General features: G+C 32.9%; 2 protein-coding genes across 6 annotated transcripts; both read right to left on the bottom strand.

Moving 5' to 3' along the window:
- LOC109325500 (SURP and G-patch domain-containing protein 1-like protein) lies at positions 540-7,374 on the bottom strand. Of its 5 annotated transcripts, XM_019557909.1 has the most exons (10): positions 7,216-7,374; positions 5,450-6,440; positions 4,215-4,341; positions 4,004-4,110; positions 2,864-3,034; positions 2,298-2,435; positions 1,996-2,175; positions 1,233-1,411; positions 789-851; positions 540-754 (listed from the first exon to the last, which is right to left on the bottom strand). In XM_019557909.1, the coding sequence occupies exons 2-9, from the start codon at positions 5,832-5,834 to the stop codon at positions 825-827; spliced, it is 1,314 nt and encodes a 437-aa protein (XP_019413454.1). In that variant the 5' UTR covers positions 5,835-6,440; positions 7,216-7,374; the 3' UTR covers positions 540-754; positions 789-824. The 5 variants fall into 5 exon arrangements, with proteins under 5 accessions (XP_019413454.1, XP_019413451.1, XP_019413455.1 ...); XM_019557906.1 differs by having other exon boundaries at positions 540-851; XM_019557910.1 differs by having other exon boundaries at positions 540-851; positions 2,864-3,022.
- On the bottom strand, positions 14,452-15,213 carry LOC109363549. The gene has a single exon (XM_019609810.1). The coding sequence runs from the start codon at positions 15,211-15,213 to the stop codon at positions 14,452-14,454; it is 762 nt and encodes a 253-aa protein (XP_019465355.1).

Below are 18,217 nucleotides of genomic sequence, written 5' to 3'. Positions count from 1 at the left end.
GATATTTAATTAAGATCGAGACAGATTGTAAAACTCAAATACGAATAAGAATGATACTTATCATTGAGGTAAAAAATGTAAATGTTATTCTACTTCATTGGTTGTAATAAATTATAATAGTTATTTGCATGCACACGATATCTAATACTTCTTACCTATCCTCCATGACATGTAACAACCGTTTAGTAAAATTTAACAATTTAAATTGAATTAATATAGCCAACTTTTGTTTATTCTTTAAAGTTTGGAGAAAATATATGTTGCATAAATAATGATATATCAACCTACAAATTTCATAGATAATATATGAGAAAATAATATGAATCACCTATAAATCAATCATTAAAAAACAATGATACGTTGTGACATGTCATATTCCTAAAAGTTGACGTTATAGGAAGATATATAATCTTATTTATATTGTATTGCATGTACTTGGTCCCAATCAACAACTTTTTGTTGAGTACCTTGATGCAATATGATAAACCATTGCACATTAACAACCTATATGTTCATTATTTCCTCCTTGATAAACCACCTTAATTATCAACATCACATCATAATTCCTCGTTTGAAATTTCTTAATCCAAGTTCAATTACAATAACTAGCAAGGTCCAAATGCTCAAACAGTAGATACATTATTCTTTCTTGGCTAAAAATAGCAACAACAAAAAAAGGAAAATCTTAGGTTCAAGAAACGCAAAAAACTAGTTGAATGAAACGCTCACATTCTTATAATCACTACACCAGTTCATCATAACATGGTAAACGGCTACTATTTCCCCACAATAGAAGACATGAATGAAGGCTTCCCCAATGGTGTTCAGTAATAAGCCTTGCGAGGATTGTTCTGTAAAAACAAACATTTACAATATGAACTGTTAAAAACTGGTTACAGTAAGGGTCCACCTCGGAACAGGGTCTGGATTGAAATGAAGGGGAAAAATGTTTGAATCTATAAAATACACTTGTGAGATGACTCTGAAGTCTGTCTTCCCTTTTCTTTCCCCTCCAAAAACTAACTCACAAACCGACCCTTAGGGTCCACTTATGAGTTGGTTTTTCCGATGGTAATGAAGGGAAAGTAAAGGTTTGGGAGACATAAAATACAATTGCAATATGACCCTCGAGTCTTCCCTTCTCCTCTAAAAACAATCTCGCGAACGGTTTGAAAATCGCTCAAAGCATAACCATTGTAAAACAAACTAAGAAAAGAAAGTTTTATAGTTACCAGAGGATTGGGTCTGTGACGATAGCCAAGCATCATCCGCTTTTTGTACTGCTCATATATGTCATCTTCAGGAGTCACCTCCCCAGGTTGGACAGCCCCAACCCCCAAGTTATCTTTCTTAACACTGCCTGCCATAATAGGATCTGCAATACCCTTCCTGGAGCTGCCAAGACCCTCACCTGGAAATCAGATTAACAGAATTGTCAGCACAAGAAAGGAATAATGGGCATACAAATATCATATAACCAATTAACCATATCTAGATGATACTTAGATATAGAGAGAATATCTCATATTAGGATAATTATATCTTAGATTTGTTTATAATATCTTAGTAGATCTCTTTTGAGATTACTTTATTTTATTTTTTATGTTTTATTTCCTTATTTAATTAGGAGTCTAGTATTAGTATAAATAGGAGTTAGTATTATGCCTTTTATCTCACAATATCGATCACATCATCATTCACAATATTATGAATACAATTTTATTATTTTGATAATTCATTTTTTCTCCTTCCATATCTAAACCCTGTAATTTTAATAAAACATAACCATAGAAAAACCATTTTTTTTAAAATACATAAGAAATCATTGTACCGACAAGACAAAAACTTGCAGCAAATTCCAAAGTACTCAGCAGTTACATTCCACATCAAGTCATCAACATATAATAGCTAGAACACAAGTCAAATTATTTTATGTTGCCATGAAATGCATTCATGCAATTGAAAGATGAAAAAGTGGGAAAACATATGAAGTACCTTCTTTCCAACCCATTTTTGATAAAAGCTTGTGGCCAACATTATCAGCCTGAATTTTAGCCCTCTCTGCAGCCTCCTTTGCAGCTTTCTGGGCTTCTGCATCATTACAGTTAGCCATGAACTTCTCTAGTTCTTCTAGGGGAATGTAATCACCCATGTGATGGCCTTTTTTCCCAGAAGCTGCGAGCCAAAAGGGAGCAACAAAATATTATTCCATTAGATGAACAAGTGCAATACCAATGGTATTTGAATCAAATGTATATATCATGAAACACCTAATAACAAACAAACAAATGTCAAACCTGTTTGAAGAGAAGCTGGAGGGGGCATCTCATCTTTTGAATGCTTAGGTCGTCTCGACCTCTCTTCCTGTGCAGCTCTCTTCATGTAGAACTCCATTAGTGCTAAAGAATCAGCATTTGATGATCCACTGGGTTCATCTGCAACAAATATACACAATGCATGCATCAACAAAAAAGCAAGACACCTAATTCATCAGATTTTGGAAAACTGTATCTATTTTGGAGGAGTAAATGTAATGCAACTAAAAAATGATTTCCAACTGGATTTAGCTTCCTCTAAGGCGCACTTTAAAGGATAAAGTGTGGAACTATAACCATTGATCAAAAAATGATTGCCTCAGATTTTAGAAAGTCCATAATTTGTTACACATGTGCATGTATCATAATAGTCTTGAACATTGAGTTTCCAACTAATGGTTATATTAGCAATAGATGAGCAAAATATTTTCCAACCACTAAACCTGAATTTGAACCTTATCAAATTGACAGATATATAGAGATCAAAACAGATACAAAATAGTGAACATAACCAAAATAACACTGCTGCATTAATATATATCCCTTACTAGTATTTCCAGCTGATGATGCTTGAACTGAAGATCCAGCAGACCATGGTTCTTCAGCACGATCATATAAAACAGAAGCAGGAATTTGGTAGGTTGAATGTTGATGAGATGATTTCTGAGGACCATTTGATGGTCTGAAAGATGAAATGCTTGTACCCCCTGCAGATAAAACTGTTCACCGCGTAACACGCCAATTAAAAGAAACCATTTTAAGTGACAAGAGAAAGCATATTTCACAGATAGAGAGAGAAGGGGAGCCCAATCACACAAATGTTACCTAATAAAGCCACAAACATGACAACATTTATCATATCTACATGCCATGCAGATTGGTGGATGAAACATGACATATATGATGACTACTTATTCAAGCACTAATCCCATAGGCCATAGCCATAAAAGAAGCACATCATGACACACTGCTTTTCAATAATGTAAATTTATAATTCTTTTTCTTCTATGACTATGAGACTTACAATTGCCTAGGAAGCCCAACAATTGTCTCACATATTAGCTGTTTAATCTGACATTTAAATCTGTTCTGTAGTACCTTTCCGATGTATCCAAAAAAAACTTTTCTGTTGCAACAATGGGATTTCTTGCCCACAAAGAGACAAAATGATACATCCATGGCATACAATTTTTTAACATTGATGCTTAAACCCAATTTTAATAGCAATGATGCATAACTCTGGGGACAATGTTACTTGAATTAAACCTAAAAGCTAAAACTTATCCAAGCATGGTATGCTCCAGGTGATATGTACAAAGGACACAATTCAACCTAAAAGCTCAAACAAAACAACCCATTGATTACTTCTCTTAAAGCATATTAATAATATAGTACAATTCAGGGACACTGAATTTGAAAACTCGAAAACAGCAACAAACATAAACAAAGCTCTATTTGAAAGACAATGCATGTTTTCATTTGATTGTATTACATTCCACAAAAATATTTCCATAAAAAGCCCTCAAACATTTTGAATTTTGATTAACAAACTTGAGAGCAACATAAGCTAATTGAAACACAGACTGAAATGACCAGAAAAAATATCAGAACTTCCAACTTCTACACCAAAACATACAAAGCCATGACATCTTAATAACTTGGTGCTGAAAATATATTCAAACACTAACCAGTCCCATATGCCTGTGGTTCCCTGGACTGTGCAAGAGCCTTATCCTCTTGAGCAAGCCGGTATTCATAATATTTGTAATCAGCACATTTTTCATCAAATAAAAATCTGCACGGAATAAATACCAAAGATTTACATAGTCAAAAATTAGAAACCAAATTATCAATGCAATAGAGTAGAACCATGAATTAAGTCATTAACTCCAAACTTACTTGAAAGGTGTATCCCCAGGATTTTTTTGGCGTGTAACATCTTCAAACTGCCGTCCATTTTTTGCCACAAAACTTGCTAGCTTGTCAGCAACTTTCTTCACTGTAGGATCACTTGGAGAAGAAGGTGCTGCATATCACTTATAAAACTGATTAATACCAAGAGCATGAACAAGGGAATGCAAATTACTCTTGTAGCAGGCGTGCCAATACACCATTCTTGATAGGTACTTGTGGAATAAGCTGCATTCATGACACAGATATTCAAGACGTTTTCTACTCTTTGCTGAACACCACCCCAATGAGCAAAGAAGGAATATAACGAGAATACCTCTTCAATTATGAAACTGAGCTTAATGTAGAGGACAACGCTTTTTTTTACAAGAAACAAAAAAACAAGGCAAAAAATTGTGTGAAAGCAACTTCATGCCTACTTCTGAGAAGACAGCACATATTGATCTTCCTTCAACTAAATACCTTAAGTGGAGTTCAGAACATACTTCACATATGCACCTAAGTTAACACCCATTTAACTTTTCCTCTACTTCATTTATATGATACGAAGGATAAGTCAAATGAATGGCAAGTTTCTTTTAGATTGCCAGACAGTAATCTCCTCCTTCAGTCCATCCTCAAGTGAAAACACATCATTCTAAAAAGATAAATTTGTAGAAGGGGCCCTTTAATTTCTATTAGATTGACATACAGTTATCCCCTCCTTCAGTCTATCCTCATGTGAAAACACATTCATAAAAAGATAAATTTGTGGAAGGAACCCTTTCACTAGAAGCTTTTAAAGATGCAAATAAAAGAAGAATCACAATCTCATTCAAGGGAAAGAAAAATATACTTCTCATGAACTGAGATGGGAAAAGGCAACAGAAAAAGTGACAGGTAGACTATCGACACAAGATCAACAATGAAAAAAAATGAGGAAACAATTGCAACTAAAGACATAAAAAGATGACACCCACAATCATTTGAAAGTGACATAAAATTTGTAAGACGATTTATAACATCCATTAACATATATAAGAAAACTAATCATTAAGTAACAAGATCTAAAACTAAAAGTTAGCATGACAAGGATAGGCTTGTCATAATAAACAACATTCAAAATATAAAACTATCATGTCGTTATGTTACTTGATTAATCCTACCACAATCATGCATTCAGCTGGATTTGAGAATAACAACAAACCTACTATCTGCAGAAAGTTTATGAGAGAAGTAATTACCAACATCAAGTTGTCTCAATGATTGCTCAGTGCCATCTGCCTGACCCAATTTTTGCCGTTTTGGTGGTGCATCATTTGAAGCATCTGTGGCACCTGTTTCTTCTTCATCGTCATCAGCTAAATTAACAGGGGGTGGCACTAGCTTTGACTTTTGTTTTAAACTGAAAGCAAGTTTGCCACCAGAAGCAGCCTGGGGAGTTTTTTGTGTGTCATTAGCCTTACGGATGGAGGGATTAGAAGCCAAGGACCCTGAAGCAACTTTAATAGGCTTAGACTCCTCTAATTTGGCATTCTTCCCCTTCTCTTGCTCTTGTTGAAGTTGCTTGAACCTCTCCAAGAACGAACCATCATTAACAAAGAGGCTAGGTGGTGTTCCCTTGTCCATAGCTATAACAGCCAAAAGGAGTTATGTAGTTTACAGCAACTCACTGTTTGACAAGAAACCTTCAAAGCTTTTTAGATGAGGCAGTTAAGTTTAAAGTCACACTTCGTTTCTTCTGAATATATGGTGTCATTTAAAACTTTGAAAAGAAAATAGTGTTGTATATTGAAGTACAAATAAACAATGTATGTCACAAACAAAGTGACAAACTATAAATTAAGACCAAACCAGATATCAACAATAATAATTCAATAAACACCATAAATCGTTCAGAAATGAGAGCATATGAATAAAGTGAACAGTCATTGACTTATGAAATCTGTAATAGTAACAGTAATAGTAATAATAATAATAGAAAGGTTAATATGAACAATTGACAACAGTTTCTACTGAATCAGAAACTGCAAAATCAATCTTAGAACATCCACACAGAGAGTAATCTTCTATGTAAAAACCATCATTGACAAGAGGCGAGAGTTTATTAAAAGAAATATCGCAAATTAAAAATTCCCTTTCTTGAGAACATTATGGTTTTTTATTTCTGAACTGACAAGGGGGAATAGAATAATAGCAAAGAACATGCCCTTCCCAAATTTTGAAGTATCATACCTGCCAAATAACAAAAAATTCCACTTAGAATCAAAGTTCGTTCAGGCTTTTACACATGCAAATTCTCGAGATGCTGACACAACAAAGTGTTAGACTTAAAATCATTTTATTAACCCTTACTGATAGTGGAAAACTTCAAAACCACTGCCAGAATATGCAGAAACTGGCATATCAATTTAGACTATCCAGTCTTAAGCCTATATTCTAGCTACTTCATAATAAAATACCATATTTTCTTTGACACAGAAATCATCATAACATGATAGCATCTAACACTAACATTGACATGCCATGACCTAAGTTTAACAGAAAACCTTCATAAAAAAATAGCAAAACAATCATCAACAAAGTCTCAATACCCTTTTAATTCTAATGCATGTAAATCAGTAAAAAACAATCAAAACCCAGATCCTACAGACCCGAAAATCAGGTATCAAAAGCTACTAACATCATAATTCAGGGATAAAAATTACCATAAAGATGCAATTACATGAAGCCAATGATCAATCATAATATAGTAAACATTTGAAAGCAAGAAAATTCACTATAACTAACACCCGCAAGCAACTCAAACAACTTGATCCCAAAAACACAAACCCTAATTGACCGTAAACCCACACACCCTATCAATTTCCTTCAATATAATTAAATCAACTGAGCAACACAAATTACATGAAGAGATAGACAAAGGAATAAAAAAACACAAAAATTATAAAAAACAAAACGAAATAAAAATGAAAAAATAAATTTGGTACGAGAAGTAAAAGAGATTAACCTAGCGATGTTGATGGATGAATTAGACGTAATCGAAAAGAAAAGGTGATGAATCAAAAGAAGATTTATGATTGATTAGAAGCCACGAAAGAAGGAACCAAATTGGTTAAGGATGAATCGCTAGAGGCAAGAGGAACGAAGAAAAGGAGACATGACTAAAAACAATTACAATTTGGGGCACCTGCTTTATATATGAAAAAAATAATTTGGAAAATTATTGTTTTTAATTTAAATTTTATTTTCAATTTTGTCCAATATATTTTTATATTTCTAACATTGGTCCCTCGATTTTGGTCTTAATCGCGTTATTAGTCCTTCAATCAAAACTTAGATTAAAGGCTATTACCAATTGTAATCATGTGTCTCAAAATAATTAAATAATTATGTCATTATATTTATAGTTAACTAAATTTCTTTAAGTTAATATAAAAATATTATTTTGTGTTTTATATAATTTTTCTTTTTAATTAATGATTTTTTTCATTTTTCATTACTACACATCTTTATCATGTAAATGACTGCTACCATTTTCTCCCATTATAATTTTCAGAAGCATGTGTGCATAATAATAATAATATCTATATCTATATATCTATCTATATTTATATTATTTATATTATATATTATATATCTATACTATCTATCTATATCTATATTTATATTTATCTATCTATACTTCTATACTATATATAAAGCCAAAACTTGAAATAACTTCCCTCATGGTGTAATTTTCATTTCCTATTTTGCCCTTCACATTATTTAATTTTTACAAAAAAACTATATAAATCTAAGCAACCACCACCAATACATTAATTAACCACATATCTCACCTTAAATTAAACATTATCATAAACACAAAAAAAATATAATATAAAATACAATAAACACAACAAATACATTCTAATTAAAAAAAATGAAATATAAAAATTGAATATGTAGTATCACACAATAGCTTTTTATTTCTACTAAAAAACCATATAATATTATTTTCTTATTTAATCATTATTATCTTCTTATTTTAAAAGTGTATTTAAAAAATTGAATATTAGACCAATTGAATAAATTCAACCGTAAATTTAGCGCAAAAAATTATATTTAAATTTATAAAATACAAACTATACATTACAAACGATAGGAAAGCGGTTTGGCAGGCACGACAGTGCATGTCAACACGCTAGTTATATATAAAGTCAAAACTTGAAATAACTTCCCTCATGGTGTAATTTTCATTTCCTATATTGCCCTTAACATTATTTAATTTTTACAAAAAAATTATATAATCCTAAGTAACTACCACATATACATTAATTAACCACATATCTCACCTTAAATTAAACATTATCATAAACAAAAAAATATAATATATAAAAATTGAATATGCAGTATCACACAATATTCCTCGGCAAACATGAAGTGCCTGTACACACTAGTATTCATAATAATAAATAATATTGAGAAATCTTTATCTAAAATGAGTAAACATTATATTTAATCGGGTCTAGGGTCGGGTCGGGTTTAAAGGCTGACTCAGTCGCTATTTAGGGTTGGGTTAGCTTCGGGTCCGTATTCAAAAAAGTGACACGACCAATATTTAGGGCCGAGTAAGGACAAACCTTAATCCGTCTCAACCCGGCTCATGCTCACCCCTAATATATACACTAGTCATACAAACTAAAAATATATATAATTTGTATATAAATATACAAATGTATTCATTATAATAAATAGTCATATAGTATAATGCATACAAAATACTAATACATATATAATACAAAATATATAATTTGCATCTAAAATACAAATACATATATAAAATACAAAATATATAATTTACATCTAAAATACAAAAGGAACCATATATGTGGATATATATATATATACATATATATATATATATATATAATACAAAATACAAATGTGTATATATATAATAAGAAAATGATGTACTTTTTATATGTAATGTACAAATTCATATAACAAATGGAACACATTTGACAAAATACATACACATATATATATATATATTCCATTTTTGATATTTGATGTTTAATACTTTCTCAAATAATGTCTGTGGGCAACCCATTTTACCCGTTTGAAATATCCGTAGACGAATATGACATGTTGGGTAGATATTTTAGGGCAGATAAACACATTTTCCATATCTTACCTACCTAATATGTCGTTGTAGTCAATCAAACCATGCATGAACCTCGTTGAATCGCTCCACCTAGTTCTTTTATTAAAATACCATGCATGGTGGATCACCACAATAATTGATTGTGACCTCACTATCACCCTTTATCTTGCTTTGTTGTACTTGTGTTGCTAGTGCAAGAGAGCTATAAGAGTGAGTGATCGTTTAGAAAGAGGATTCTATAAAAAAAAATGTGTTTTAAGTCTTTTAACCTCTTGCTATAAGATGAACCCAAGGGTTTCCATTATTTTAGTTTTAAATTTCAAATACAAAGTTATATGGGTCATTGCATATAACCAAATTTGAACGCGTACAGAAAATTCATCTAATAATTTATGTTGTAGAAATTTGTTTTCTAACAAAAACTAAAAATAAGGTCCTTAAATATATTTTTTTGGGACATTATCCTCTTTCCTCTACATCATAAGTGCATTTTTATTATATGAAAAAAAAAAGACTCAATTGGTCCTTAAATATTTTATGATCAATTTATATCCAATTTGGTACTCCTAGAAAATTACTCTGTTGGACTTACATAATGATTTTGGATCAATTCAACTAGTTATATATAAAGCCAAAACTTGAAATAACTTCCCTCATGGTGTAATTTTCATTTCCTATATTGCCCTTAATATTATTTAATTTTTACAAAAAAAACTATATAATCCTAATCAACTACCACCAATATATTAGTTAACCACATATCTTACCTTAAATTAAATATTATCATAAACAAAAAATATATATAATATATAAAAATTGAATATGTAGTATCACACAATATTCGCCGGCATGCACAAAGTGTCTGTACACACTAGTATTATATAAAGGCAAAACATAGTATAACTTTTACTTCCTATTTTGTCCTTCACATTATTTAATTTTTACAAAAAACCATATAATCCTAATTAACAACCACCAACACATTATTAACAACATATCTCACCTTAAACTAAACATCATCATAAACACACAAAAACTATAATATAAAGTACATTGAATACAACAAATATATTATAATTATAAAAAATGAAATATATAAAAATTAAATACGTAGTATCAAGCAATACTGACCGGCAGACACGAAGTGTCTCTACACACTAGTAATAATAATCTATATTTATATATTTATATATTTATACTACTTAATAAAGCCAAAACTTATTGTAACCACTTCACCATGGTATAATTTTTGGTTCTCTATTTTTCCCTCACAATCTTCCATTTTTTTTTACCAAAAACCATATATAACATTATAACCTAATGCATGTTTCATGTATTCATCACAAATAATCAGCATAATATCATAATATAACAGACTTGAATAACAGACCTGAATAATTTTTGTTCTGATTTATATATATATATATATTTAATGGTTTGATTTTCATATCTTTTAAGTAGCTAAATAGCAGTAAGTAGTAGTTTTGAAAGTTTTTAATGCTACTTTTTATGTAGCAATTCAAATATACATTTTATGCATTTCAATAGTCTGAACAACAATACTAAAAAGTTAAAAATCTGCATCTTCTATATTACAAGGAGGGAAGTTACATAAGAAGTTAAAAAAATATCATGTTCTATATCATGACAATATTCAAGAGGTTGTGTCATGTTTTATATAATGTTCTACCTTCCAATAAGAACATTATGTGAAGCAAAAAAAAAGTATATATACATATTCTACTATATGTCATTCAATACATTATTTGAAGCTAAAAATATGAGTTTTCAACATTAAATGTCTTAAGCAATAACATGCTATTACTATCACTACTACTCATTTTGGCTTGAAATTTATTTCATTAGAGCCAATAATTTCTTCTAACTTTCGGGTATTTCCCATCTCTCCCTTTTAGTTCTGTGTTTTCTCTCTCTTCTATAACCAATATAAAATATGTTAATAACCAATAACTCACAAGAAATTATGTTTTTATCATGTTGTTTATTCAAACTCTATATTTGAGCAAATTTAGCTACTTAAACCAGCACTGCCATAGGGTGCATCATTTTTTGATGAAGCAAAGCTTTTATCTAACTTTCAAACATGCTACTACAACTACTCATCTTGGCTTGGAATTTGTTTAATTACAACCACTGTATGTATCATGTCCCTATGATTGGTTGAAAAATGTTTTTAAGTTAAAAAATTAATCATTAATTATTTTTCCCATAATGATACATCTTTTTTTCGTCATGCAATACATGAGTTATTATTCTAATTCACAATGAAATTTTGTTATGAATTTAGTCATGCACATTGAAGTAAAGAACTATCCAATTGGTTTATTTTTGTTACAATTCGGAATATGAAGAAGTATATAAGAAAGGAAGAAGAAATAGCTGGAAGATAGGTAGAAGATGATGAATAGTGGAAGAAAACTGAAATGGAATTAAATTGGTTACTAATTAACAACCTGAACTTTCTATTTACGGTAAGTTTTAACCATCAAGCCCAATTACACAAACAACAAAGTCCAATTTGTTTCTACCTCAAAGCTATTTGAATTACATTGCATTATACTTAACACTCTCCCTTAATTCAAACTAGCTTCACTTAGAATTCCTAGCCTTTTCCTCTATTTTTCGAAGCTCTCCTTCTTCAAGGGCTTTGTTAAGATGTCAGCTTGTTGCTCCTCTGATGGATAGAATTCTAGCCTCAGATTTTGTTTCTCCATTTGATCTCTCAATAAGTGGTACTTTGTGTCTATGTGCTTGCTTCGACCATGTGCCACTGGGTTCTTAGCCAAGAAAATTGATGATTTATTATCCATTAACATAAGCATTGAGTCATCAAAGCATACTCCAAGCTCTATTAGCAGGGATTGTAACCATAGCCCTTGACAACCACCCAAGCAAGCTGCAATGTATTCAGCTTCACAAGATGAGAGTGCCACCACTTCCCATTTTTCCGAGTTCCAACTAATAGGTGCCTCTCCAAGCTTGAATAGATAACCTGTGGTGCTCTTTCTATCATCTCTGTCTCCATTCCAATCTGCATCAGTGTAACCATACACTAAGATTGGTTTGTTGCTTTTGTTGACAGGAAACAACATACCAAAGTTAATGCTTCTCTTTAGGTATCTAAGAAGTCTTTTGATAACAATCATGTGGGAGTTCCTTGGGTCTTCCATATGTCTACTAACAAGGCCAACTCCATAGGTGATGTCTAGTCTAGTGTTACATATGTATCTTAGTGACCCTATCATCTGCCTATAGAGTGTTGCATAAACCTTTTGATCATCTAGGTTTCCTTTACACAACACATTTCCAGTCTCAACTGGTGTGGAAGTTGAGTAGCAGTCAAGCATATCAAACTTCTTCAACACATCAGTGATATATTTCTTCTAGTGCATTACTATGCATTCCTTTGATCTAACAAACTCTATTCCAAGAAAGTATGACAAAGTGCCCAGATCAGACATTTCGAATTCTGATTTCAGCTTTGTCTTGATGTCTTCTATTTCATCATCTCTGCATCCTGTTATCAAAAGATCGTCTACATACAAGCATATTATGACTGATGTTGCTGTAGGTGAGCTTTTGATGTAGATTCCAAGTTCACTTATGCATCTAACGAGGCCTTGTTTTAGAAGAAATCCATCTATCCTTTTGTTACATGCCCTGGATGTTTGTCTCAGTCCATAGAGTGCCTTGTGTAACCTATAAACTTTCTGCTCTTGACTTGGAACCTCAAAGCCTAGAGGTTGTGTCACAAACACTTCTCTATCCAATGGACCATTCAAGAATGTTTATTTTACGTCCATCTGGCTCAAGCTCCAATTCTTTGAACTTGCTATTGCTATAACTAGTCTGATAGTCTCAATTCCTGCAACTGGTGCAAACACCTCATCAAAGTCTAGACCAAGCTTTTATAAGAATCCTATGATGCTATTATTTCATGAGTGGTGCCTTATTTGTCACAATAGATATGAAACTCATGAGATACATATTCCCCCCTCCATCACTCCTTAGCAACTTTAGTTTATTACCACACTAATTTTCAGCCATTGCTTTAAAGCTTCTGAATTTGTTGAAGACCTCATTCTTTCTCTTCAGCAATAAAATCCAAAGCTTTCTAGTAAAGTCATCCTTGAAAGTTACGAAATAATTGTTTCCTCCAAGAGACTGAACTTCTTGAGGGCCACATACATCAGTATATACTACTTCTAGTGGCTTGGTCGTTCAAGATGATACCTGTGGTTTAAAGGAGTTCCTGAACTGCTTACTTGTGATGCATTCTTCACACAATTCTGTTGGAGTCCTTATGTTAGGTAATCCAGTAACCAATCTTTCTTGACTCAACATTTCTAGACTTCTAAAATTTATATGTCCAAGTCTTTGGTGCCATGTCCAAGTCTCCCCAGCTATTGTCTCTAGGCATCTGCTGTCACCAAGATTAATGTCAATCTTAAATGTCCTATTATGTTAAAGGGGGCTTTCATGATGAGAGCATTCTTCTTGTTGAAAATCTTCAACATCATATCTTCCATTCTCATCTTGTACCCCTTTGCAAGTAGTTGACCATGCTTATCAAGTAATTCTTCATCTTTGGCACATAGAATACATTTGAGATATATGAGGTAGATCCATATTTCCTTCTTATCATCACCTTGCCATTTCACTCTGCAATGATGTAACTATCATATGCAAACCTTACCTTGGTCTTTACTGAGTCATCAAAGGACATGAACCACTCCTTATGTCCATACATATGGTTTGAACATCATGTGTCTAAGTACCAATTATTAGATGAGGGTTGTTGATCACCCTTTGTAGTGACCATTAGTAATTTCTCATCTAAGGTACTTAATTCCAAGTCAGCCACCTCACCTTCTGCCATTAACATGACCTCTTCATTGGAGTCTTCTTCCTTGGCTAGACTTGCCTCTGCATCCTTGCTATTCATTCTAAGTTTACATTCTGATGCAAAGTAGCCCCATCTCTTGTAGATAAAGCACTAAATTTTGCTTTTGTCCTTCTTCTTATTTCCACTGAATTTCTGATTTCCCTTCCTGGCAATTCCTGACTCCACATCATGACTCAAGTCAGTTGAATTGTTCCTTGGAAATCCCCTTCCAATGTGGTATGGCTTCTCTTCATCAGTCTTCCTTCCTGAATTCCACTTGCCATTATCTTTGTTGAATCTATCAAAGTGTCAAGGTTCTTTTTCTTCTTGAATTGAGCACTTAATGCTTGCTGAGATTGTCTATCTGACATTCTCTCAAGAAATCTCTCCTCGTGTGCTTCAAGTGACCCTTGTAACTCATCAATCTTGAGATTCTCAAGGTCCTTTGATTCTTCAATTGCAACCACAACATGGTCAAATTTTGCAGAGAGAGTTTTTAAGATCTTCTCAACTATGCTCTGTTCAGGTATTTTCTCACCACAACCTTTCATTACATTGATCAAGGTTCTAATTCTTGTAAAGTAATCTTCTATGGATTCTTGATCTTCCATCTGCAATAGCTCATACTGCCTACGCATCATCTGGAGCCTTACTTTCTTCACCTTTACTCCACCCGAATAGCATTTATTTAGGATTTCCCAAGCCTCCTTAGATGATGTTGCTGCAGAGATTTTCTCGAAATTCACATGATCCACACATTGATGGATTAAGAAGATTGCCTTGCAATCTCTTTTCTTTGCATCTCTGAATTCCACCTTCTCTGCTTCGGTTGAGTTCTCATCCAATTCTTGAACCCCTTGTTGTACAACATCAAGGCAATCTTGAAATCCAAAGATAGCCTTCATCTGGATGCTCCAATGATCAAAGTTCTTCCCATCTAGAATGGGTAGATTCATACTGTATCCATTCGAGGTTGTCATACTTCAATTCGTTTGAGAAGACTCTTGATCCTTACACACCATGAGTTCCTTATCACAAACTCTCCTTGGATCGTCGAGGACTCCACCACAAGCTCCTTGATTATGTGGCTCTTGTTACCACTGTTAGAATTAGCAATAGGAAGAAGTATATAAGAAAGGAAGAAGAAATAGTTGGAAGATAAGTAGAAGATGATGAATAGTGGAAGAAAACTGAAATGGAATTAAATTGGTTGTTGATTAACAACCTGAACTTTCTATTTATGGTAAGTTTTAACCATCAAGACCAATTACACAAACAACAAAGCCCAATGTATTTCTACATCAAAGCTATTTGAATTATATTGCATTATACTTAACAATTTTTTGAGTGAGAAAAAATAGCATGACAATAATGTAACCCTATATGTTGCTCTTACGTGCCCTTTTGCATGATGAAGTCGAGGAGAGACTATGTTGAAGTAAATCTATGTTGCATGAATATAGGTATAGTGAATTAAAAAAATAATGTAAGTTGTGGGTATGCTCATGTAAATTAAAAACTATATAAAGGTATGAAGATAGAGTAACAATGGAAGTCCATAGAGGGATAAATACTGATGAAATACAACAATATGTTGATGCAAGATGGATTTGTGTACCACAGGCCTTATGGAAAATATTTGGATTTAATCTTTACCAATTGTATCCTTTCGTTACATGATTACAAATCCACTTGCCAAATCGCCTACAAGTACTATTTTATGACCATCAAATGATCAATGACATTCTAAATGATGATCATAACTCCAAAACCATGCTTACTCAATTCTTTATACTAAACTATTTGTATGTAGAAGTAAGACATTATCTATACACAAAAATTCCAAAACAGTATACTTGGGACAAAGGTAGTAAAGAATGGAACCGAAGAAGGAACCGAAGGAGAGTATACGTGTTTTGCTGAATAATGTTAGAGGCCCAACCTCTTGGGAATACCTACTTACAATAAATGGCACTTGTTTCCCTACTTTCAAGCAATCAGCTCAAGAACGAGGTTTTTTAGAGGGAAACGATAGTATTCGTCAGTGCTTAGTTGAGGCTTCAAATTTACGAACACCTATTGCATTAAGGAGTTTATTTGTCACAATATTGGTGTTCTGTGAACCTACTGATGTTAGAAGTCTTTGGGAAGAGTTTCAAAGTTATATGGTAGAAGATTACCCTTCAACAAGCTCTACCACCGGAACAAACTTCACAAATAAGTTGCTTAGAGATTTGAATGACCTTTTGCTTCTTCATGGAAAACAAATCTCATATTTTGACTTGCTAACTTTACCATTACAGGATCCTGAAGATAATGTAATACCAAGAATTATTCAAGAACAACTTTTTTCCATATTTCTCATCAAGATTTGGATTTTGTGGGAAGACTAAATTCTAATCAATCACTTGCTTTCAACACCATCATGAATGTCATTAAGCGTAGACATGGTCAAGTTTTTTTCGTGGATGGCCCTGGAGGAACGGGTGATAAGTGTGAAATTATACCACATTTGCATTGCATTTAACTTACAATTTAGGACATAATTAGGAGTTTAGAATTGTTTTTAGCTTTTATTTCTCTTTGTTCGGGTTGAACAGTGTTTTTAGCTATGTTGTGCAGTTTGGATGAATTAAAGCAAAAAAAGAGTAGATATTGGGTGCAAGAAGATTGAATTCAATGTTGAGGCTCTGCGAAGAACAATTGAAGGACCAAAAGAAGTCATAGATGTTATATTATATTCCTATTTTTTAGATTTGTTTTGTTGGGCTTAGCCCAATATTTGGTAATTAGGATAAATAAGGGTTTTCTCTCAAGGATTTTACATTTTTTACATTACAATTCTCTAATTTAGAATTTGGGATTCTCTTCTACATTATGAGTGACTAATTCCCTTTATTTCTTAGATTGGGGCTATGCCCATTTACATTCAATAAATACTTGTTATCACTTCTATTTCATTGAGTGTTGTGATTTGAATAATTAAACTGAGTTTAATTCATGTGAGTTGTCTGGCCAACAAATTACACCTCTTAGATACATTGGGGAAGGACCGAGAGGTGAATCCAACTATCCGACCATATAGTTATTCAAACTAGAATCCTAATTCACGAGAGTAGTATTAGGATTCTCGGGGTTTCTGGAATTCACCGGGACTGTGTCAAAATTTCTTTAATTCTCAATTAATTCATTACTTTACTCTAGTGTATTATGCGTTTTCCTTTTTCTTGGTACCTCTGCAAGTTGCAAATATGGTTTATGCAAAGTTCAAATTACTATTTAGATCCAGAAAGGACTTTACGTAGAAGAAGAAGGCAATAAAAAGAAAGAGCAAGAGAAAGACGTGCGTGTGTACAAACAATGGCTGAACGAGATGAAAAACCACTTCACGACTATGTAGCCCCTATTGTTCGTAGTTCATGTCCTGGAATAATTCACCCAGCTATTGAGGCAGAGAACTTTTCTTTGCCATTTGCTCAGATCCAAATGGTGATGCAAAACCAATTTGGAGGTGGAGCTCATGAAGATCCTAATGCACTTATTGATCAGTTCTTGGAATTCTGTGAGATAGTCAGGATTCGTGGGGCTTCTGAAGATGCTATTCATCTCCACATGTTTCCATATTCCCTAAGAGACAGAGCTAAGACGTGGCTAAGATATCAAAATTCTGAAATTCAAGTAATATGGTGAACTTTGGAGGAGGCTTTTCTCAACAAATATTTTCCTCCTTCCAAAACTGTGCACTATAGGCATCTCATCCAGAACTTCAGTCAAAAGGATGGGGAGTCAATCGCTGAAGCTTGGGAAAGATTAAATGAGTTGACTGAAGCTTTCTCTCATCATGGTATTCCACCTCGGATGTTGGTTTAGAACTTCTATAGTGGGCTAGACTGTCCATGACAACAACTATTGGACTCTTCAGCATGTGGTGCCTTTATGTGCAAATTAATTGATGATGGT

The sequence above is a fragment of the Lupinus angustifolius genome, chromosome LG13 (assembly GCF_001865875.1).
Source record: "Lupinus angustifolius cultivar Tanjil chromosome LG13, LupAngTanjil_v1.0, whole genome shotgun sequence".
Lineage (NCBI taxonomy): Eukaryota > Viridiplantae > Streptophyta > Magnoliopsida > Fabales > Fabaceae > Lupinus > Lupinus angustifolius.
The sequence above is the reverse complement of the archived record's forward strand: the minus strand, read 5'-3'. Positions and strand labels throughout refer to the sequence as shown.

Bases quoted from the DNA above. Each gene is read 5' to 3' on its own strand.
- LOC109325500 (XM_019557906.1), bottom strand. From the start codon at position 5,834: ATGGACAAGGGAACACCACCTAGCCTCTTTGTTAATGATGGTTCGTTC. The intron at 1,412-1,995 runs GTACTTCATATG...TCTGATTTCCAG, and splicing joins AAAAATGGGTTGGAAAGAAG to GTGAGGGTCTTGGCAGCTCC. The intron at 852-1,232 runs GTAACTATAAAA...TTGTTTTTACAG, and splicing joins GTCACAGACCCAATCCTCTG to AACAATCCTCGCAAGGCTTA.
- LOC109363549 (XM_019609810.1), bottom strand. From the start codon at position 15,213: ATGAATCTACCCATTCTAGATGGGAAGAACTTTGATCATTGGAGCATC.